At 30.3% G+C, this 24,275-nt stretch overlaps 1 protein-coding gene across 4 annotated transcripts in view; it reads right to left on the bottom strand.

The window, feature by feature from the left end:
• Positions 1-3,861: 3,861 nt before the first annotated feature.
• LOC129984326 (tolloid-like protein 1) overlaps positions 3,862-24,275 on the bottom strand; it is a 90,407-nt gene continuing 69,993 nt past the window's right edge. For all 4 annotated transcript variants that reach the window (XM_056094189.1, XM_056094187.1, XM_056094190.1 and 1 more), the window contains exons 11-19: positions 23,953-24,148; positions 20,726-20,848; positions 16,257-16,417; positions 13,744-13,933; positions 12,503-12,628; positions 10,974-11,101; positions 9,285-9,498; positions 4,795-5,042; positions 3,862-4,110 (exon numbers count right to left, since the gene is read on the bottom strand). In XM_056094189.1, coding sequence (XP_055950164.1) covers positions 4,000-4,110; positions 4,795-5,042; positions 9,285-9,498; positions 10,974-11,101; positions 12,503-12,628; positions 13,744-13,933; positions 16,257-16,417; positions 20,726-20,848; positions 23,953-24,148 — 1,497 coding nt within the window. In that variant the 3' untranslated portion in view covers positions 3,862-3,999. The remainder of the gene's footprint in view (positions 4,111-4,794; positions 5,043-9,284; positions 9,499-10,973; positions 11,102-12,502; positions 12,629-13,743; positions 13,934-16,256; positions 16,418-20,725; positions 20,849-23,952; positions 24,149-24,275) is intronic.

Raw genomic sequence — 24,275 nt, 5'->3', positions numbered from 1 at the left:
TCGTAATCCTAACAATAATAAACACAAGAAAATATTTAATATCAGCTCAATACACATGCTGCATCTGTAACTATGGAAAGTATTGTTACAAAATGCACCTAAAAATATTTTTGAAATTTTATAATTTTTTTAATTATACGAAGATAAAATATAAAAATGCTTATTTTTTAAAATTCTATTTGTATGAAAACGGTTTGTCAGCGTTAATATGCTCCAAAATAATTGATAATTGTTTTTAATTATAAACAATTATTGATATTGATTTTTAATTATAAATCTGATTAAAATTTTAAAAAATTAAACGATTCAAAATATCTGTAATATATCTGTTGGATTTGAATAGCAACACGTAGATATAAAAAAGTGATAATCAAGTTTTCAATAAGGATTGCAATATGCATGTCAAGAAAAAAAAATATGAAATTCGATGCTCTTATCCGAAATGCCATAGCATCATACAACTTGAATTCTAATTTATCTATTATTTTATATTATTTTTAAAGCTTACTTTTACTTATACAATAGCGATAATGTGTAAGTAAAATATATTTACTGTCGTCTCAATGCGAGGAACATGAGTTCATTTCTGGTAAGAGTTCATTTTTTCCTCCTTGTTTTCCATAGTTTCCACTTGGTAGATCATTCCTTTTATAACCTGTTAAATAATTTTCATACAGAATTCTACAAACTGTTTTGCATTGAGCCGAACATCCAAGCAGAAGCTGGTAAATATTGTTTTTTTAACTTGTAAATTTTTAGTTTATTTAGTTATATAATAAACCAAATATTTAAAGAACATGAAGAGATATTAAAAGAATTCTTATTAATATTTTTCTAACATTAAAAAATACGAAGAAATATTTCAAGAATTGTTAATTTCTGCATCGGCAGATTTTCTCTTTTATCCAGTGAATTCACTTTAAAAATAGTTGAAATAGCACGTACCTTTTTTGAGCATTTGTTTGGAGACTTCTTTCCATGTAGAAATAATGAATCCCTTTCATATTTATAATTTTGCACTCAAATTTTAATAGCGGTTATTTCATGACATTTTTTAAATTATGAAATAATGCTATTTATCTTCAGAGAAAGCAAAACATATCCTTCAATCCAAAATTTATTTACGTGTGACTGTGTTTAAAAAAAAAAAGAAGAATAAATTTAAAAACAGCAAACGATATTTCTGATTTTAAATAATAAATTGTTGCCAGAAATTTTTATTCTTAAAGAATTTTTTTATTGTTTATATAATCCTTCTAAAAATGTGTAAATATCTTGTGTAAGTCTTTTTTTTTTATTTACATACAACGAAGTTTTAAAATATTAATATACGTGTAAATACTAGAAAATGTTTGGCGTATTTTAATTATTCTTTTTTACGTACAGGAAAAAATTAATTCTAAATTATTAAATAATAAATCTTCGGAATATGGAGCCCAACGATAATTCATGCGCGTTTCTGCAGCTTGTTTAAAAACTCTAACAACAAAAAGCATTGTTGTTAGAGCAAGAAGAAATTAAAACATAGATAAAATATTTTAGATTATTTGAAAAGAAATTAATTCTCTTTTACATAGTGAATTCCATTTTTTTTTTCGTTTTTTTTTTTAAAAATTCCAGATCTTTAAAAAAAAAAGATTAAGAAAACAAAGCTGATTACTTTTGGCATCATTTGCATTTTCTATTGAATCTAAATGGCAAGATAAACAAAATTACTGGCGAGGTTTATGCTGAACATGGAAAAGTATATAATGAATAAAGTACGTTGTTAATTTTCACGGTATAAAAAAATGGCAATCTTTTTAAATAAACAGTAAGGGGAATTTTTTAATTATTAAACATGAAAATTTAAACTAAGTGTAGGAAAAGTTTATCATACTTAACATAATAAAAATGAGACGAAATTATTCATTTTAAAAACATGTCTTTTCGTGGCGCCATCTATTGAGTAACTATATAAATGAAGAACTATTTCTAAATTTAGTGATTAACAACTATTTTAAAATCCCTTTTAAAAATCAGATATTTCATAATCTAAAAATTTGATAACAAGCTTTTATAAATTCATAATTAAAAATTCTGAATTTTAATGATTCTTAAGCGATTTAAAATGCAATATTCATTTAATCTTTTTCATATTAATAAATATTTTAAATCCTTACCCAAAGTTCTGGTTTGATGTGCAGTATTCAAAAGCATAATTACATGGGGAAGAAAAAAAATCGAATTGTCATGCACTGATAAATAGATTTGAAAACCAAACCCATTCAGGAAAAAAGTCGTACTTTTTATTATTTTTTTATTAATTTTTTACATTTTCCAACAGTTCTCCGACGCTCTATATTTTTGCGATTTTCAGCCCCCTAAACGTTGTTTGGGACCCCATATTGTATGGTGATTCTTTATCCTCTTGATGCCTACTATCACCCTCTAAGTTTGACGGTCGAATTCAGCAAAACCCTGCATTTGTTATCAAAATTCATCTACCCCTCACCCACACCACCCTCTACATTTGAGAGATAGCAAAAAATAAGCCTTGTCAGAGGCTGCAGTCATAACAACTGGATCTATTTCGTCAATAAATTTTACCATTTTCAAGCATAACTTATCAATATCAATTAATTATCAATTCTGATTGATAATTAATTCTGTTCATATGTGACAGTATAATTTAAAATTCTTTTTGTAGTGATAGTGTAACAAAAATTTTTGAGGTCATACTATTAATATAGTAAGCAAACAGCTGATCTCTGAAGTCGACTATTTTCTTATATGTAGGAAATAAAAAATGCATTACATTGTGTGTGTGTGTGTGTGTGTGTGTGTGTGTGTGTGTGTGTGTGTGTGTGTGTGTGTGTGTGTGTGTGTGTGTGTGTGTGTGTGTGTGTAATGATATTTTTAAATCCAATTTAAACTTAATTAATTCCCTAATTTTTACCTTAATTTAACCCATATTAACTTCATTCTAAAATGGCTTCTTATTTCCTGATCCAATTCCACATTATTTTATTTACTTAATGCGACACGAGCTGTGTAAAAATGCTGAAATCTGCAAGTTCCTCCACTTTGAGTGAGGGGATAAAAATCTTTCAAGCTATGCAAATTCTTTTAAAAGACACCTATAATTCGCTTTCCTAAATCGACACGTGTAAAGAAATCCCTATCAAAATCTCAAAGTATAAAATCACCGGGAAAAATATTTCGCTCTTTTTTGCTCTTGTATTGCGCTGTGGACCGATGACCTCTAGTACAATAATCTTGGCCAGAGATAAAATCTCATCGAATAAGTCTCCATGGGCACCTACTAAAGCCCTTCAGAATCGCATTCGACAAAGCTATCCAACTAAAACTTCTTCTATGTAAATATAAGATTCTCCTTCAAATAAACACTCGAAACAAATTGATAGAGGTCAATCCAGCATGTGCTGACACGATGTCTTCGCTACACTCGTTTTGCGAGGCATCTCCCTTTAAGCAAATCACTTTTTTACATTTTGTTTTGCTTGGCATGCGAATCTTGTTATGCGAGGTGCTCATTTAGAGAGTTTTGAGTGTATTATCTTTTCATTCTTTACTAAAAAAAATATGGGAGAAAATTTCATTATTTACAGATAATAAATACGTTACATTTTTCATTTTCATCTCCTCGTAATGTGAAATCTTACGAGTAGATGGAAGATAGAATCCTGCCATCATATTATCTAATGAGCCTTTCATTGTCATTTTTGGATCATTTCCATACGATATTGCCGAAGTGCATATTGTTAAAATACGCAAGCTGATTAATGCATGAGTGGTCTTTAACAGAATAGTTAAATAATGTGAGCCAAAGCATAGTGAAGAAAGAAAAGTAGACCGAAAGGTGTGACCGAACAGAACATTTATTGGACACGTCACGACGAACAGAGACTAAAGCAGCTATGGGTCGAAAATCCGGATGAATCGGATTTCTGAGATGGCAGTAGATGGCTTTCGGAAGAACGGACATCCGAAGAACGATCAGAAGAAGACCTCCGAGAAGACCAGGGAGAACCCCTTCCCGGAGATGCTGTCGTCCGACTGGAACCGGATCAGCAGGCGAAAGCCGGACGAAGTCAAATCCGGGGGTATCTGGAAAAAAAATAAAGAGAAGTTGTCGCCAGAATGTTTATTTCAGTTATTTGACACCACAAATAATGCCAGACTTTATGACTTAAACAAAGATCTATATCAGGATGTATTCAAAGTAAAATTTAATTGGATAAATGGATATGTTGTCAGGAAGCTAGCTGAAGGTGAAGAACCTTTTGAAAATAGGTTGGGGGGGGGTACCTTCTGCCAGAAGTTTTCAAGTAACTCTATATTTTATTCTAATACATTCTATTGTATATATACAATATTATATATATGTTATTTTAAAGTAATCTTTTCAAAACGCGATATTGCACTTGATTATCCCAAGTCATGATATTGAAGTACTTTATACGAAGATGTTGAATAAAGAAAAATTACATGCCTTTTTAAACATAATTTTTTTAAAAAATAGAGGAAAATTAAATTAATATTACAAGTTTAGTGTGATAAGTGAAGTACAGATGGCGTCAATTTCATGCTTACGATGTCATCGCTGTTGCCCTGGCAGCCGCCAAGTACGCGGCATCATTTCATTTTACCTAATACCAAAAATGGATATGACAGACAACTAACATATTGAACACTTAATATCTTTTCAAAGAATGCAATGAAGTTTCAGAAAATAATTTTATGTGATAAAAGAATAAGGCAGAGAAAAAACGTCATTAACGAACTGGTTACCTTATTGCCACAAAACTTTCCCAGGCTTGGGCTGGTTTCAAACCCGTCGAACACTTGCACGTAATCATAGGCGCAGTCCTGCTCAGGCTCCAGATCGAAGCTCTGAAAGTGGATCCGGACCTTCCCGGAATTGGGAGCAGTGACGATCCAATTGCAGTCTGCCCTACTACCGTAGTTCTGGTCACCGTACTTGGCATGCGAGTACAGCAGAGACGGCTTCTGGGTGGCACTCAAGCGCCCTCCGCAAACTGATAAAAGAAACAGTTTTAATCTATTTTAATTTAATATGTTTAATTCGTTGCAAGAATAACATATTAGTTCAGTGGGTCCCCATAGGTGGAGAAACTTATTTAATCTTTTTTCCAGAGATTGTCAAATGCGCTTCAGATGTACAGATGGAAACTGGAATCAATTAGTAAGACGTGTGTGGTGATGCAGTAGTAAATTTCAACGTAATTCTGAGATTGATCCAGACATTTTTTAATAATGATGTAGATATTTCATATTGGTTCTGGCAGAAATTCTGACCAGACGTATGACCAAAGATCATTCAGCAGCGAGGATTTTTGCACATTTAAATCCTTGAAAATGATGAACTCATTGCCTGGGAAACTAATATGATTTCCGTGAGATATATGTAGGTAAATATTTACTCTAGAATCCTTAGCTGAGTATATTCAATGATTCCAATGTTATGTAAATACATTACATTAAGAAAAATGCCTTCTCTACTTGCTTAAATAATAATTTCCGGAAACTTCAAAGATATTTCCTACTTTTCTAAAGTGTGAGAAAGCTAGATCTTTTTGGTATCAGAATTTTTATAGTCCGCATTTAGAATTATCGATATTCATTCATACGAAAAAAGTTATTCAAACTTGTTAAAACATGGATTAACTTGTTTTCCAAAGATTTCCCATAGAATTGAATAAATTAGAGGGCTCGTTTTTTAGTAATTTTGAGGGGTGAACGCAAATATGATTGTAAAACTTACAAGCTTACTTTCTTACGATGTATGTCACTTAATATAAAATATTATATATCACTTGAATTGTGAATTCAACTGATTCGTGCATTTTGTCATTATAATCTTCGAAAATTGGCTATCAGTAATCAATCAACATTGAAGTGGATCAACTCGTGTTATTTTTTTTTCTCTATTTTTTGTAATATCTTAGTTAAAACGCTCATCGCTGGTCACAACTGTCAGATCAGCAACCCAAATAACAATACAGGAATTGCGGTTTTTGAGTCATGATATAACGTTTCGTAAATACACACAACTTGTCACTCTCTAATTTCGTATGTTCCTAAAATGATCACGAACGAATTTACCAATATACTTTTCGAGTAAAACCAAATGTAAGTCTCCCTGCCTAAAACATCTTTAGATATCTAACAAGATTATTCCTTCATACATCTTGATATAGAATGAGTAGTGAACATTTATCGCCATCATTACATACATGACTGCATATAAACATGACTATGGAGTATCACAAGAAAATCTTGATATTGATCAAGAAGATGTATGTATATGAAATGCATCAATGAAAAATTAATTTAAAGTTTTTTGTATGAGAAATTCTTGCTTTGAGAATTGTTCGTAGAATAAATACTGTATTTTTGTACTGCACTGTCTTCATTTTTTTTTCTTCGTGATTTTTCAACGAAGAAGCTGGGTCATTTAGAAGTGAGTTGATTACGTGATTGTTCTGTTTCTTCAAAATCATAGGGATGTACATGGCCTGATTTCTTTTTTGAATTACAGTCCCATTGAAAATTATTTTGATCAAGATTTGCATGTATATACATGAGTTCTTGGGCTTGTCCTGATCTCCGATTTTGCTTTGAAAACAAAGTTGATGTGCCTTTTTTACTTAGGAGGATAGAACATCCTTTCTGTTTAAATATCATTTCTCCACATATATAAAAGAAGTTATTCATACAATTAACGCGCTTACAAGGTATGATAGTTCTAAGAAATATAATAAGTTTAACTGAGACACAGAATCACTAGAAACACTTCTTTCACACACAAATGGCTACTAATATTTAAACGGTATTGCATTTTTATTTTTAGTATCAGTTTAGGTAGACTAAACCGCATCAAAGATTTTACTCATAAGTATCTACAAAGCTTTTCAAATAAATTGATGTCTTGGAAACCTTGTTTCTCAATCCTACTTTTTTAGATATTTCATGCTTTTCATCTTTTGCATGGCGCTACATATTTCATAAATTATAATTATTTTTATGTTATATTACATGGATTATCATAGTTCTATAATGTATTTTTCACTTATATTTTAAGAAAAATCAGAGAACATCGCTACACTTTCTATAGAATGTCCAAACTGCCAAAATGTAGCATCATTTTGCTTTCAATTCCCAATGGTAAAATGATAAAATAATAATTCCTTCGAAATTACCATTTTCATGTTTGGGAAATATTATTGAATAATGTAAATTTTTTTGTCTTAATCGGTGAATTCGTTTAAAAAAATTTGTATTTTATAGTTTCTACATATTGACATGAAATATGATGTGCTTCATCGAGTGTTTAATACTGAAAACAACCATCTTCACCATGGTAAATATACTACAGCTACAGCATGGTAAATATTCAACAGAAGGTGAACAATTACACTCAGTAAAGAAATATTTATCTAATTTTTTTTATTTAAATCCTAAAGCATTAGAAAATGTAAAATAAAAGTCAATTGAGTCACTGGCGCTGCTGAAGATTCTAGAGAATTAAACAGATGAGATGGGCGTAATTGAAAACGATTATAAATTGAAATAACAATGAGTGTTTTATGAAAGACAATTCTTATGTTTACTTCCTGGGTCTGCCTGATAACAATACTCGTGACCATGGAGCAATCATTTGAATACTCAAATTACTATGATATCTGAAATTAACCTTGTAAATGACGTGAAAAACAGCTTAGACTTGTAAAAGTATTGATATGCTTTTGTTATGTTTGTTAATTTTTTTTTTTTTTTTTTTTTTTTTGTGGAGGACTAAATGATATTTTAATTATTTTCATTTAAAAGATTCAGAGCATTTTAAGTTATTTAATAGTACGTTTTACAAAGAAAAAGAAAATATTAAGCACCTCAATGTTTATCAATGGATAATAATTTGTATATTATAGTTTCAAAAGTAAATTCAATGCTATTTGGGCAAAAGAAAATATTAAAAAGGAAAATGCTTCCTATATTTAAAGGGAAAATATTATTATGACACTGGTCTGTACTCATTTCTCTACTAGATTTTCAGTTCTTGGTAATAAAAAAATAAGTAAAGAAAGACATACTCTTGTTTTGCATATTCTCACAATTGAGCCAGTTATGATTATGTAATCTCATTTCTTTAGGCCAGGGTTGGGTATTAAGTCGATCGCAATTGACCGGTGGACCACCAAGACATTTTAGAGTGACCGCCTTTACTTAGACATAAGACGCGCATACCGAAAGAAAACAATTCTTACATTTATGCGTTATCCATCTGGCAATGTTGATGTGGAAGAAATAACTGAAAATGTAAATTATATATATTGTTTTTCCCTCTTGAGGAAAGCCAAGTTTTTCTCCTTCAAAATAACATAATTTTAAAAGCACCGAATTCAATACCTAAGAATAACTTTCGAAATCTAATGGACGAAATCAAGTATCTTAACTTTAAAAAAAAAAGTTCCATATCATTTAACATCGTTCTTTGGCTCTAACCTACCTGTGTAAATCTGCATTTGCTACTACGAATATATTTAAAACATATATTTCCCGCCTCACAGACGACAACTTAGAATCCAGTACAAGATTAGCAAGTGTCAGTTCATCTTGAATATACCGAGATATTTAAATTTGGCAGACAATATGCAAGCTAATTCTTTTACTAACTACAACTACAATAACTAACTTTAAATGAAAATGATTGATTTGTTAATGCATTTTTAATCGTTTGATAATTAATGCATTATTATATTTGTGTCTTTTATTATTTTTGTATCTTCTATTATTATTATGTTTGTAGTTACAAAGATAAGTATATATTCCGTATTTATTACTAAGTTGTAATAAATATTGTAGACTCATTTTTTCTAGCTCACCACACCTTGCCATTGGATGGACCGCAACGCTTTGAAAAAATTAAAAATACCCTGGACCCTGGAAAAATCGGCCCATCTCTGCTTCAGGCTAAGAAAGTGTAAAACGGAAGTGCAAAATTGTGACGGAAATAACACAATCTAATGTTCTATCTCAATTCAATATGCTTGTTCTAATAAATCTATTATATACTGACAAAAAAGTTTTGTATAATAATTGGTAAATCAGTTATTTTGATTAAAAGGTATCGCTTAACAGTCCATTTGAAGCGGTTCTAATCCATAAAAAAATAAACACATATCATTGTCACACAAAATAAATAATTTTTCCTAATTCATACTATCTTAGATGAAAATAGGATAGAACATGATTTTGACCTGTGGAATGTGTGGCCCTGAATCCATTCCTTTGTACGGAGGGATCAGATCGAAAGGCCATGAGCATGGTTTGAGCTGTGGAAATGATGGGATGGGGTACTTTGCTGCCACAAAAGCGTCCCAGCAGAGGAGCGTCCGCAGACTCTCCATCATACAAGGCTACATGATCGTATGCACATTCCTGATGGGGCTCTAGTTCGAAAGAGTCGAATACCTTAAGAGAAAATTTCAAAAACATAAGTGCGTGTTCTTGTGTTAAAATATTAAAAAACCTATTTTTAAGATTTGTATTTACAAACACTTTTATAAAATTATTAATAGTGATTCATAATATGAAACAGCCTCATTATGCTTTAACATTTTAAGTACCCACTATATCTAATAAATAGGAGGGTAAAATTGTATCTACTTAGTGCTAATTAACTAGTGTAATTAAACATAACGAAATGAAAATATGAGAAATGCATTTAAATTTGGTTAAAAATGAAGAATTTAGGCATAACAATATTCAGATTATATATGCAGGACAAGAGAAAATTTCGTGAGTTTATTTCTTCAGGTCTTTTGGATCTAATTTTTCTTTTTCAAAATTATCAATATAATTTAAAATGATTATCAAAATTTTTATTTAATTAATTAAAATATAATTAAAAGTTAATACTTTATAAGAAGAAAGAAAAAAAATAGAGTGCATTTCTAAAAGCTTTCTAAAATTTTGTTGCAATTTTAAAGATGTAACACAAAAAATACTCTTATTCTTGTATCTGTAGAGAAAAAAATATTTTAAAAAGATGAGATCAAAATGTTTTTACTTTAATCATTTAATAAATCATTTGAATAAAATATCTTGCTACATAAAAAAATAAATTTAGATGTGTAAAAAGAGAATTTTGTAACGGTACAAATGTTTAGTTCCAAACTATACAAGGAATTGATTACTAGTCTTTTGGGCTCTAGTCTTAAAAGAATGCTAATGAAGACAAAAAGCATGTACTTATATTTTATTTTTTTAGGCAAAATATTACTAAGGAACAATTAAAATAATTTGCAACATAGATCTTTATTACGTCACTAATTACTTTGAATTATTATTACATTTTTGCTATATTATTATTTTTCTAATGACTTTTCTTTTAGGCATTAAAAGACACTTGTAACTAAAATAATTCTTCAAAATTATTATAATATTTATTTTATGCAGGAAGCGAATTACTTTTCTCTTTGTAATAGACTCTATGAAATCGCAAAAAGAATTATTATTTTGCGAGTTCTGAAATAAGAACTGCAATCGAAATTTGAAACTGTGCCGTGAATTCCATGATTGGTTTACACTCAAATTCTTGTGTGTAATAAACAAAAGTAGTAAATTAAAAGATGTCTACAATTTTAGGCTATAAGAGTAATTTGTACGTATTGTAATTAGTATATAAATTATTTGCTTTTTAAGCAAATTGATAAATTCATAACTAAAAATGTTTATGTAAACCTTTGTTTTAAATGTTCAGTGCAAATTTTTTTTCTCTCTATTTGAAATTACCAGAACTCTCACTGCTATAAACCTATGTGTATATTGGCATACTTTTGCAAGCAAAAATTCAAAAGAATTCTAAATTTAGCGTGAAAGCATTGAATGGTTAGAAAAGTTTTCATATAGCGGGAAAGCGATTGACAATAGTTTAAAAAAATTACAAGTTTTATTCTGTGGCCTGGTGTTGTCTCAAACTTCCAGGTGCACTCTTTTCTGCTTGGATAATGATCGGGAAAATTGGGGCTGGATACAACCCCGTCTGGAGATGAAATTTGATGAACACAAGATCCTGATAAAAAAGAAAATACGATAAAAAATTATGATGATGATGAGATGATACACAATTCAATATTAAAATCAATTTAGCTAAATTATTCTATTTCTATAATGACTAGAAGTTTTAGTTTATTATTTTTTAACCAATGTATATCATTTTTATATGATCAAATTTAATTCAAAACCATTTGTTCTATATATAGATATTTCTCTTTAAATTTTATGTTTCTTAAGTCTTATATTTTATCATGGAATTTCAGTTTAATCTAGTTTAGTTATATTAACAACCCGTTTGAAAGCAACACTACGGCTATTTTGGGGTGGATCTCGTAATTTTGAACCGCTGTCAGATGACGAGGACAACCCTTGAGCTGCCACTCCCCTTTCCACACCACCCCACACCAGCGGGAGGATGTTTGGCTCTGACGGATTTAACGTGCACCGGACTTGCTGACACGATGGTTCTTCGGTTGAATCGAGTCTCGAACCTCAAACCCTCCGATTCCGAAGACGAGACCTTACCACTATGCCTCCGCGGCAGTCATGGAATTTCAGAGAGAAGTCTTAAAGTCTTCAAAATATCTTTTGAATTAATTTTGTTTCTTCAAAAATGAAGTAATAGTATCTGGAAAGTGCAATCGAAAAAATATATTTCCTTTCACACATTTACAAAACGTGGCAGTAACTTTTATTTGAAATTCAAAAACATGAATTTCAGATATATACTTTTCTAAAAAGTATTCTTGTTATGTTGCTATTATTTCTTGCTATTTCGTGTCCAACCAAATGAAAGTGTTTTATTTCTAATACATTTCATTTTAGATTGCTGCAAATCCAAAAAATTCCTTTCTTGTTGAGTAAAGATAAAGAATAATTTGTTAGCATAATGAAAGATTTCCTTCTGAGTGGAGTTTATTTTACTTAATTTGATTTTAAAATTATAGAATGTAAATGCAGTGTTAATATGTGGATATAAACCTGCAACGAAAAAAAATTGAATTATTTAATTATTTTTTACGCTTTTGAGTCGATTTTAATGTGTCTTTCAGTTAATTTTTTTGTGTGTAATTTTCATATGTGTATTAATGCACTCTTTTAGACATTTTTCTCAAAAACAAAATTTAATTTTCTAAGTAACTATTATTTTAATGTTCAACAACCTCTTATAAAATAAATTTATGTAATGAAAGCGCTATTGCATGAAATGAAATACTAAGACAGCCTTTGTTAACGCATATAATATTCAAAGTTAAAGATAAAAGTTTGATTAAGAATAAACTGTTTTTTTTTGTGTCGATATACAATTAGATCCAATTAAGAAATTTTAAAAATGCATAAGTACAAACAATTTATCTAAAATCATAAATTTAAAATTTTATTAGTTATGAAGGAATTAGGAGCAAATGTCCATTACCTTCTTTGCAGTCATGGCCATTCGGATGAAGGACGAATCCATTATGACAGGAGCACTGATAACTGCCGACTGTATTTTTGCATATCTGCTGGCATCCTCCATTATTTGAAGCACATTCGTCTTGATCTGTCGAAATTTTAATGGATGAGACAGGGAAAACATAACTTCTTTTTAAGCATTACTCATACGATGAAATTTTTAATTAAATCTTTCTGATTCTTGAATAATGTCAAACAAGAACAATAAAAATAAACAAAAATATAAGCTTTGTCTTAATACAAACAAAAGTATTTGTGGCTTTATATATTATATATATAAACGACTTTTCTAATTTCATTCTAAAATGCTCTCTTATTTCCTGATCCAATTACTACAATTAAATAATTCTACATGCGTTATAGAAAACTAATGACTTTCGAATTTCTCACACTCAGAGTGAAGGAATAAAATTCCCTAAGACTTATAATATTGTTTTAAAACACCTAAGGCTCTCCTTCCTAAATCCACAGGCTTCAAAGAAATCCTTATCAAAATTTCATTGCAAAATAATTGAAAGGAAAATTTTCAATCTCTTTTGCTTTAGTGTCGCGATGTAGACTAAAGTGTCTCTTACCGCTTTTTCTCAGTACAAATTGTGCCTCCCGGGAAGAAATAAATCGGAGTTAAAATTCCAAAAGTGCCATCGTATCGGCCACGTACAATATTATATTATATTATATTATATATAAGCATAATTTTGTGTCAGAGTCGTGGCGGAAGAGAGAGAAAACACTTTTTATTTTATTCCATCTTGGAAGGTATGATTTATGTACAAGAGGCACGGACAAGGCACGTCTGCTCACAGCACGATACAAGAGCAGATTAGCGTAAAAGAAAGGGAGAATATTTTCCCAGTGTTTATAAGATTCTGATAGGGATTTTTTACACGTGTCGAATTAGGCAAGGGAATCATAGGAATCTTTTAGTAGAATATGCTTAGGTCAGCAATTTTTTTATCCCTTCTCCCGGAGCGTGGGAACTGCTGACTAAAGCATTTTTACAGAGCTTTCTGTTGCTAAAATTAAATAGAAAAAGTGGAATGGGATCAGGAAATAAGAGAATATTTTTTTTTAATGCAGGCTAATTAAGACAAAACTTTGGAATCTATTTAGAATTGAAATTACATTTTAAAATATCATTATATATATATATTGAATTAGTCAAATGCTGGACCAATAAAGAAACAGGGTAGGAGACACCACCTGTGAAAAAGAGCGCTGCAAATCCACTCTTTTGCACCGAGTTGTCTGACACAAACTCTATTCTGAGGGCACTCCCTTCTGATGTGAGAACAGGAGGTAGTCGGGAACCACAATATGTCCCCTGTTTCTTCCACTCTTCATCCGGAGATCCTCTGGTGCGGAGATCGACACTGTCGTATTCACATTCTTGCTATATCGGTGAAAGAAGAAAATGTGTTTAAAAAACGATTACGGTCAAAAAAGAAGAAAACATAACATTTCTGATTTTAAGTGAGAAACATTAAAACAGCTTCCATATTTTAGTATTCATAACTCAAAATTGTGTATCTAAATCCCGAATAAATAATGTTTTTTTCTAAGGCAATCTTGATATGGGCATATCAAAAGTTTTCATAATCCGTCTACGTTTTAACAACTGTATTGGGAGTGAATGAAATAAATTCTGATATATTAAGCTTCTCTCTATTTTAAGAAGGAAAATAAGAGAACCAGCCAATTTTAGCGATTTTTAGGGTGGATCCTAGCACAGCCCACCTCTTGGCGTCTTTTTGAATTCTCGCCAAGTGAGTGACGATAACGTCGCCAATGTGGCAACCTATATGGATTTTTTTTTTATTTTTTATTTTATTTATTTATTTATTTCATTTTTTATTATATTTATTTATTTATTTCATTTATTTATTTTATTTTATTATTATTTATTTATTTATTTATTTCATTTATTTATTTATTTATTTCATTTATTTATTTATTATATTTATTTTATTTTATTTATTATTATTTCTGGCCTTCAAGTATCGTTTTTTAATTGAAAAATAATAATAACAAATATTCAATTAATAGTCATCTTGGCGAGATTTCAAATAAGTCGCCAAGAGGTGGGCCCACCTAGGATTTTACCTGATTTTTACGCCAAATTCAGTATTTGAATAGTTAAGAAAAAAGTGTACGCATAAGGCATGCAATGTTCAAATGCATATGCATAATAGATTAACAATTAAATAAAAGCTTTTCGAATATCTTTCCGTGACATAACTTGAAAACGAATTAGAGAGAAACAATTTAAATAAAAAAAACAATTATCAAAATTGAGTAATGCTTATTGTTTTAAGTTGCTAGGTTGGTCATCCAAAAAGGTATCTATATTTGCTTTTTCATAGAGAAGAGGGCATGGAAAAATTGAAAGATTGCTTTTACTCTTATAATCTATGATAAAAAAATTCAAATATAAAAATTATTTATTACAAATACTTATATAATGGATTATGAAACATTACGACAGTTTCATTCAAATTCTTTAAATAATAAATTAGGAAAAATATATTTCAAATTTTTTAATTGAAGCGAAATTTTGGGATTCCCACATATGTACATGTTGCACAGATAAAAAAAAAACATAAACCGAAAACTGTATAATTTTTTTCAAAATTCAAATTTGTTGAAAAGAAATCATTGTCAAAAATACAAACAAGCATTTCTCTATGAGTCAGAGCTCGATGATGAAAGCAAATTTTAGTCTAAAAATTTTGTTCCGTGATTTCTGGTTATATCACAATAATTGATATGTTGTTAAAAGAATGTAGAGATATGGAAAGAGAAAAATAGAATGGAATGATTAAATTTGAATTTGACATTTTATGTCAAATATTTTGCCTTAATGAATTTCTCCAAGATCGAAGCCGTCATCATTAACGCATGAACTTTATTATTTAATATTTTTCGTGAATCAACCAATTCAAAACAAGATTTATATTATATATAATTTTCCAACTTTTTTACTATTTGATCATTATGACACCTTTTGAAATCATAGAATAATACATTTAGAGTATGAATTTTTTCTGCCCGCAAAACTGCATATGTAGAAAAATAATTAAAGGCTTTTTTCAATGTTTTTGTCCCTTTTCGAAGAAATTGAATTTCTCAAAAAGATAAAGCCGGTATCGATTTAAAATTTCGCATATGCATTCCATTTTGCATCATAAATACAAAAGAAGAAATCTAAAATTTCGTTAAAATGTTTTATTTTTAATTGTAAAATATTTTTTTTCTAATTTGCGCTTTTTTTAAAGTTTTTACGTACTTGTAATTGAACTTTCTAAGCATTATATGGTTTATTTTAGATGTCTTTTTTATTACTTTCTTATTTAAACTTTCTCATTCAGATTAATAGCCTCCCCTCCCTGAAGTTCCAACTCTCCCATCCCGTTGTCTTGATCATGTTCAAAAACTGGAAACAAATATAATGACTTATTTTGAATGAAATCCAAACAAATTAAAACAATAAAATTGCTATTAAGTATTTCAACTTTTCCACATTAAAATAAAATTCGACTATTTAATATTTGCTTCAATAGAATTGCCAATAAGATAATGATATATGTATATGTAGAATCCTGTGTTTTGATTCAACATTCAAACCTAACATTATTTTAGATTTTAAGTTTGGAAATTCTAATAAAAGCTGCATTGTTTCTTGAAAAAAAGAAATCGTGAACTCTCTATTTCCTTACATTTGTGCCTTCGAGATCAAAATGCGTGAAGTTGAGGGTGATTCGATAATGAGGTGGAGCCACGATCTCCCAGATGCACTGTTTGTTTGAAGGGTAGAGATCGGGAAAAGACGGACTAGTGATGACACCTCTCTCGCCTTTCAGGACACCGCCACAGGCATCTGGAAAAGTAGATGAATATAAGTGTGGATCAAAAGTCACCTGCCGGTAAATATAGGCCTCCGTATAAGATAAACATATTTATTAACAAATTATATTACTTCTTATTTATTTAGAATAATTATATTAATTCTTTAAATTTTAATATAATTATTATAAAAGATATAATTAATATAATTATTTATACTAATTTCATTAATTCCTATTTATTTATATTAATTGATTTTATTATATAGTTTAATAATTATTTAATTCATTTATATTAAATTAGAAAGAACTTGAAAAATAAATCTAACACTTTTTTTTTTTTGCAATTCTTTCTGAACGATTATTAAAAACTTAAATTTCAAATTAGAATGCTTCCCGAAATGAAAATTGGGAAATTAGCAAATGCGGAACATTCAAAATTTTATTTAATCAGCAAACAAATTTTCCTGACTATCGTGTCCATTTATTCAGTAAATTAAGATTTGTTACTATTGTCAATTTCAACATGTTGATTGACGCAATGAATTTTTTACAATGTAATTTATATGAGCCTGCAGCTCACGGGCGACTCCCACGGCAGTCAAGGTGTTAATAATAAATGTTATGCATTCAGTACTAGTTGTTGTTAATAATAAATGTTATGCATTCAGTAGTAGTTTTTTTAATAATAAACGCTATGCATTCGGTAATTGTTGTATAAATAAATGGATACCTTCGTTATATATAAATTTCTATTCAAAATTCAAACAATGTTTTTAAAAATGAATTTTCTTTCATATTACAGAAATTTAACTGAGATTCATGATTTGACTATTATTTTAAAGTATTTATTTAAAGAATAGATCACATGCGAAATAATCGAATTTCTTTAATATCTGATTATGATTATATTTATTATAATTTAAACAGAGGGCTATTTCACAGAAATATAGAAATTTCAAATCATTATTATTATATTTGATATCCTTTCATGTAAAATAAGGTTGCTCCGGGTGTCTGATTAACATTCAAGACTCTCAGAGCAACCTCATCTAATTTAATTCCCTGGTAGTTCTATACATAAAATTTATAATTTAAAATTTTAATAAATATTTTTAAGGAAACTATTAAAATTAATCAGCATTAAAGGATCTCACTTTAAAACATTCCATAGCAGCTTTTAGCTTCTTTTAATCGAACAAATTCTTTCGAAAATAATGATAAATTTTAATTTGATTATCCATCAAAGAATAGAAAAGATAATTCGGTTCTATTTATGAGTAGGGAGATAAAACCACTTTGACAGATCCGTTCCTGATAAAGTCTTCTTTTCTCAAAAATTTTTCCCCCACTCTTATGTCAAAGTCACTAAAAGTACCTTAATTTCCACATTAAATAGCACCTGCTCTCCTTTCTTTCTATTCATGGAATATTCATATATTCCATTATCAGCTTTCTTAACAACGTGGTCCTTTGAGGTAGTTAAAAGATAAGGTGTCTAGACTTTGTCTGAGACACACCGGGCAAGTCAATTAAGACAGCCAACCTAGACGGAAGATCAAGCGACTGACTGTCTTCTGTCTTTCTTTCTTTCTTCCAATCTTTTACGTCTGAGCACTTAAAAAGAAATCTTTTCTTTTCACATTTACTTCCAGAAACCGTAAATGGCTTTCATCAGAAAAGAATCATTAACAATTTGACTTCTTAACTTTACAAAGAAACCGAAAAAAGAACAAAATAAAAGAGAACCGAAACGCTCTCTGTGACAAAAGGAGAACATGTGTACGCGCGTGTGTCGTATTCGGATCCTGATTTTCCTTTTTCGGTTAGTATATTTATTGCAAAACGCGGGAAAAGAATTTTTCTCTTGTCTCCTTCCCACCCCCATATCTGACGTAAGCTTCCCCCTCGCCCCTAGAAGTCCAAGAAGAGATAGGACAAGGTGGGTGGGAAAAGGGGAGATTCCCGGACTTTGAGGTAGTCCGGGAGAAGACGAATGGTCCGGACTGTCCCTGGGGCCAGATTCCGGATCTTAAAATAGACTTTTAACGACATTCCGGGAGCATATTTCGGATGCCTGGATCCATATTTTATGGAGCGAAGCCCCGTTTCTGTGCAGGCGGTATCTTTCTTCGCAACAGGGGTGTTCTGTTTTCCTCCACATCGCCCACGGGACGTTATCTGATCAAGCTGGGATAAACTTGAAACATATTTTTGCAAAATGTTTGTAGAGATTCAAGAAGGAAAAGATAGCCGCTACGAATGTGCTATGTATACGGATTCTCGTTTTTAACGTTTTTTTTTTTTTTTTACTTGAAACGTCCAAGAGAAGTTTCCGAATCTTAAAAATGGAAAGATATATGGTCAGTGTATATTCATAGATATAAACGTGTCATTTATTCAGAAAAAATGTATATTAAATTATACACGAGCTTAATTTTTTTTATTTGCATCCTACTTTGAAGAAGTAGTCTTTTCTTTTTCTTGAATTAATTACAAATCAGGCAAAAGATATTTATTCAGTTAACGATTTCAAATTCAGAATTATTTAACAATACCATTTTCATGTTAGTGACCCATAACAAATATCGTTGCGAAAATGTCTTAAGTGTAGTAAAAAAATTAAAATTTATCTTAGGTGTTTTCACGTTTAAGATGTACTGATTTGTATGAAAAAATTTATGTAAATTATTTTATACTGAATGCGATATAGGTTGCGTGCTTCGAATCTTTCAGTAACAAAATATGATTAATATGTGTTTGTTTTGGTGAATGCGGAACAAATATCCAATCTTTTACAAATATAGGTCTATGTCCACTTGTACGATTCATCCAAACTTGTTTAGAAACACTCCAAAATATGCTTTCAAAATTATTTTCAAATTAAGAAGTATATATCCACGCGGATAAACAAACAGAAGATCCAAAATTACTAATACTCGTTTCAGTTTTTAAAAGTAATTACAGCACTGGGTTACAGCACCATAATAAGAAAAAAAATCATTACATCCTAACAGCATGCATTGCTCTCCTCCCAAAAATAAGGAAAATTATATTAGAGAAATCCAGCTGGAGTGATCTCCTTAAGACGTTTATGCATACTCTCTAATAAAAATGTTATACTACGGATCACTTTCCACGGCTTTGGAGTTCAATATTTAAGGAATATTACTCTTTGGAGTGAATTTAATATTTTTATTGAATCTATCGTGTTATTGTTGGCGACTTTTTTGGCTATTCATTTTTTTATGCGGTTAATAGTATACAAAATTTTGAATAGAAATTCAGATTTACATGCGTTTGTTCCATTTGATTAAAACCAAAATACGACACAGAACTACATTTGTAAACTCAAAATCAGATACCAAATTTCATTTATTTAAATCATTGCGTTTTTGAATTATCGCATTTATATGCTTTTGAAAGTGCAGACCGACAGACCGCCAACGTGTAGTTGTATTAGGCTCAATATATTATAGGTGTCTGCAGAAAAGAGTTAAATCTATGCATCGAATTTTATCGAGTCATCGCATTAACACTTTCTAGGGCCGTGGGAAGTATGCTTCCCACCAAATGTATCAATCTTTGTATGAAATTATGTAGGTAGGCATAAGTTCTGAAAAATTTTCTTAGTAAGTCAGAAACTTAGATGCTTCAGTTCTTTATCTCAGACAAAATGATGTGTCTTGATTTGTTACTTAATTATTCATTAACCACATTAATTAATGAATCAAATTAAATTTACCTATTAAGCTAAATGAATCCCTTTTCTTATTCTAATTTCAAGCCTAAAAATATTTTAACATAATATGACTAGAAAAAAAATGGCCCTTTAAAGGGTTAACTTATATTCAAACAGTTGGACAGATGGACTTTCACTGTACTGATTTTACTCAAAATTTGATTGAAATCTGCAAATTTGAGTTATGACCCTATACCAGATTTCATCCGTCTAGCTCAAAGCGGTTTTGAGTCATCTTAGTCAGAAACAAACAAAAGGACACTTTTCCTGACAGACTAAAGGACATTTTCCAAAAATGCGTTTTTCGAATTCAGGGAGGCATGAAATGTGGAGATTCGTCAAAATCTCAATTTCGAACTTTTTGGCGATTACTATACTTTATTACTAAACTACGTTTACGAGAAAGTAAAAAAGCCATTTATCAGGAAGAAAATATTAATCTTACCTTTCATTATACTTCAGCTAATAATTGATTTCTTAAAATTTTCTTTCGGACCATGGAAAAGTAGACTTTGTATATTTAAACACAAGTGTGAGTTTGACACTTGATTTGGAAGACTAAACTTAGAAGAATATATTTAGAAGAAAAAAAAATTAGTACCTTCACACCTCTTTCCGTCCGAATGCAGCTCGAATCCAATGGCGCATTCGCACCTGTAGCCACCAATGGTGTTGACACATTTCTGCTCGCACCCGTGGCTGTCATCGGCACATTCATCCACCTCTGAAAAAAAAAAGGTGTTTTTATAGTACCACAAATTGCAGCTTCAGGAAGAATTCTAGCTTTAGAGAAGATTTGTAGATTTAGAGAAGAAATTATAGATTTAGGGAAGATTTCAATATAGCGTTAATTTCTTGAAATCCATTGTTTCTCATAATTATAATCTTAATGTAATACCTGAAAATTTAAATCAATATCTCTGAGTTAGATAAAGTTTTTTTAATTAAATTAAAACAGAGAAAATTGAATAAATCTCAGTAGTTTATATCAGTAATTTCAAAATATAACTTGAAAATTGAGTTTTCTAATCATATATATTATGATGGTAATGTACTATATTTCATAAATTATTTAAAGTATGGCGACACCGTTTTGGAATTCGACATTTTAGCAAGTCAACTTTGTTCCCATGTAAAAATTTTACTGCGTTACAAATCCCTTTTTTCTCACATTCATCTTTAAAAATTCATACAAAAATATTTATTTTGCGTTATTTATGCATTTATTCCATGACATTATCAATCTGATGATTTTCTCCGAGTGAGTGAAAAAAGTTTAAGAAATAGATATAATAGTACCTGAAATATCGCCGATAATTCATATGATTCATTTAATATTGGAAGCAACATTTTTCAATTCTCTATAACTCTCGAAAGTATCATCAGAATTCCACAAAATTTTACTGAAAGATTATTTTTTTTGCGACAAATCGATTTTGTAAATAAAAAGTCATAACAGTAATGGAAAAATTTCGGGATAGTAGTTAATTATCCATGTTAATTAACTCTTTAATCAGTTTGTCTATCTCAACAAACCTGTCCCCTCGAGTCATTTCCATCGACACCAAATTTGTGAAGACGCGATAATAAAGGACAAAGTTACAGAGTTGTTCAATTTATTTTTTGTGTTGGTGATTGCCCCATAGTAAAAGTTAATTTTTTTACAAGTCCGTAAGAATATTAGTAAATCCAAACCTTTAAAATAAAAACTTGAAGATGGTAGAGCATCAAAAAGATGCTACATCTCAAACATCAAATGACAGATATCGAATCACTCATAAATAAGGTAATCAAATGTGAGAACATCCCAATGTGTATTGGAAAAATTTAAAACTCAGTGGGATAATCAAATGGAAGACGTTATAGATATCATTCATTTAAGAACTTGGGTCCCCCATTTCTGAATGACGATTAAAAGCAGAATTCCCTCTCTCGTTCATAGACTTTATGAAAGAAAAACAATTGCTTTCCACCATCTAAATATCTTGTTTTATAGAAATATTGTAGTTATAGACTCACAATTCATTTAGAACCCAAAGATTGTTTACCATAACATAAATCTATATTGTGACAAATAGGCTCCAAATGCAGTTTTTTTATGCCCACAGCTGCAATTATTGCCTTATAATGAAAATTCAAATATTTCTAGACTTACTTCCAATTAATATCATGGTTATGGAATACTGTTAGGTAGATCAGCAGACTTATATTTGCAATATCGTATTAATGCATTTTTATTTTATTTCACGATGGTAATAAATGAAGATTTATAAACGAAAGTTTTACTAAGATACCATATATCGTACGCAGACATGAATTCTATAACCTCATACCTTCTACACAATGATACATATTGCATAGTTAAAATCATTATTTTCGACAACAATGTGTACATATACGTAATAAATTATTTTTTAGCTTAACGAAGTAGCTCTAAATGAATTCTGATTTAATTTAGTATTTGTAAAACTGTCTTTGGGTAGTACATTGTCTTCAAATTTTTAGAACTAGTTTGTCATCACATACTTTTATTTTGCACAAACCCTGGAAGTATGTTTCACAATTATCAAAGTGATATGTTGTATTTCAAAGCTGTATTTTGAAATTGAGTTCTTACTTCATTATTACATATTACAAATTAGAAATTTAAAAATTTTAGCATTCATATGTTAATAAGTAGATAAATTTGAATTTCTCAGGAAAAGAATTTAAAAAATCTTAAAATTTTGTATTCAATTTATAAAAAGGAATACCTCAACCTAAATTATGCAAATATTTTTCCTTCTGATGCATGATAACAAGCTCTTCAATGAAAGAAATCAGTGCAATACAACAGATTACTCAGAATCATGCTTACAACCTTTAAAATGGGGAAGGTCCATTAGCAATGAAGGAATCCAAAATGGCACTGCATAAACGCTTGAATTTCCAGCGTTCATTCATGTACCTTTAATTTATATCGTACTTTGTTTAGTCCTTCTCAGGACATATCAGATCATTTATGAAAAATAACCCCTTGACAGTCCGAAGAAATTGGGTACAGCTTCCTGGTAGTCCGACACATGTTGGAAATCATTAGGAAGGTTAAGGATTCTATGATAACCACAAAATGGCTACCCCTCCCTGCCCATAGACATTAAGAAAAAAATTGTATTATTAGAGCGTCGCGACACCATAGGCAGAAATTATGGTTGAATCCTGAAGGTCATTACCAGCCACGGTATAACCTTACCCATAGAAGACACATCTCGTCATTGGCAAGTGGTGTCCAACCCCATAAAATTTCTGTATCTACCAGGGCGACGACTAACCATCATGCTGAAAGTTTATCTTTATCTTTATTTGAAGTGCTCCCAAGGGTGAAGGTTTCTATGATAAGAAGATTTAAGATACCACTACTCCTGCGTGATAAATACCTTCTTTGACCAAATATATAATTGGTCTTTCCTATTTTTGACCATGCTACTTTCATTGATATGCAAAAAAATTTATGAATTTCATTGATATGCAATATTTATGAATACTTTTTAATTTTCGAAATGTCTTTTCATTTCTTGCATATTTTTAAAAAGACTACCGAATCGCATTGCCGTTTCCATCCTAGCATAGGTATGTGATTCTGAATGGTTTAGATGAACCAAAATCCTCTGAAAAATTTCTAAACCTGGTGCTGAGACACTTTGTTAGAAACTGAATGACAAAAGAATAGGAAGCCTTTCAAAAAATCATTTTTTTTTAATTCCATAAATGTCTTGTTTGTTATTCACCCTTTCTCAAAAAAGGTACGATACACATATTAACTACCAAACTATATCCCAGAGAATTTACCGGTGACGAATGTTGCGGAAAATCCCATTTTGAGGACGGAGCTGTCCGAAAAGAAGCGGACGAGCATGTGGTTGGAAGTGGAGCGCACTTCCTCTGGAATTTTGTAGCCACAGAGGCGCGCCAAGAAGGTGCTGTGGAGGTCCAGACCGTCACGAATTTCCACAAAGTCATACCCACAATTATCGTGGAACTCCACCTGTAAGGAAGAATGAACATTTCGGTTAACTTCACTGTATAGTAGTGCATATTGATAATAAAGTATCACATTTTGCCATCACTTGAATGGATATAATAAAAAAAACCCAAAGAAGATCTGTCAGAAG

The sequence above is a fragment of the Argiope bruennichi genome, chromosome 9 (genome assembly GCF_947563725.1).
Source record: "Argiope bruennichi chromosome 9, qqArgBrue1.1, whole genome shotgun sequence".
In the NCBI taxonomy this organism is placed as follows: domain Eukaryota; kingdom Metazoa; phylum Arthropoda; class Arachnida; order Araneae; family Araneidae; genus Argiope; species Argiope bruennichi.
The sequence above is the reverse complement of the archived record's forward strand: the minus strand, read 5'-3'. Positions and strand labels throughout refer to the sequence as shown.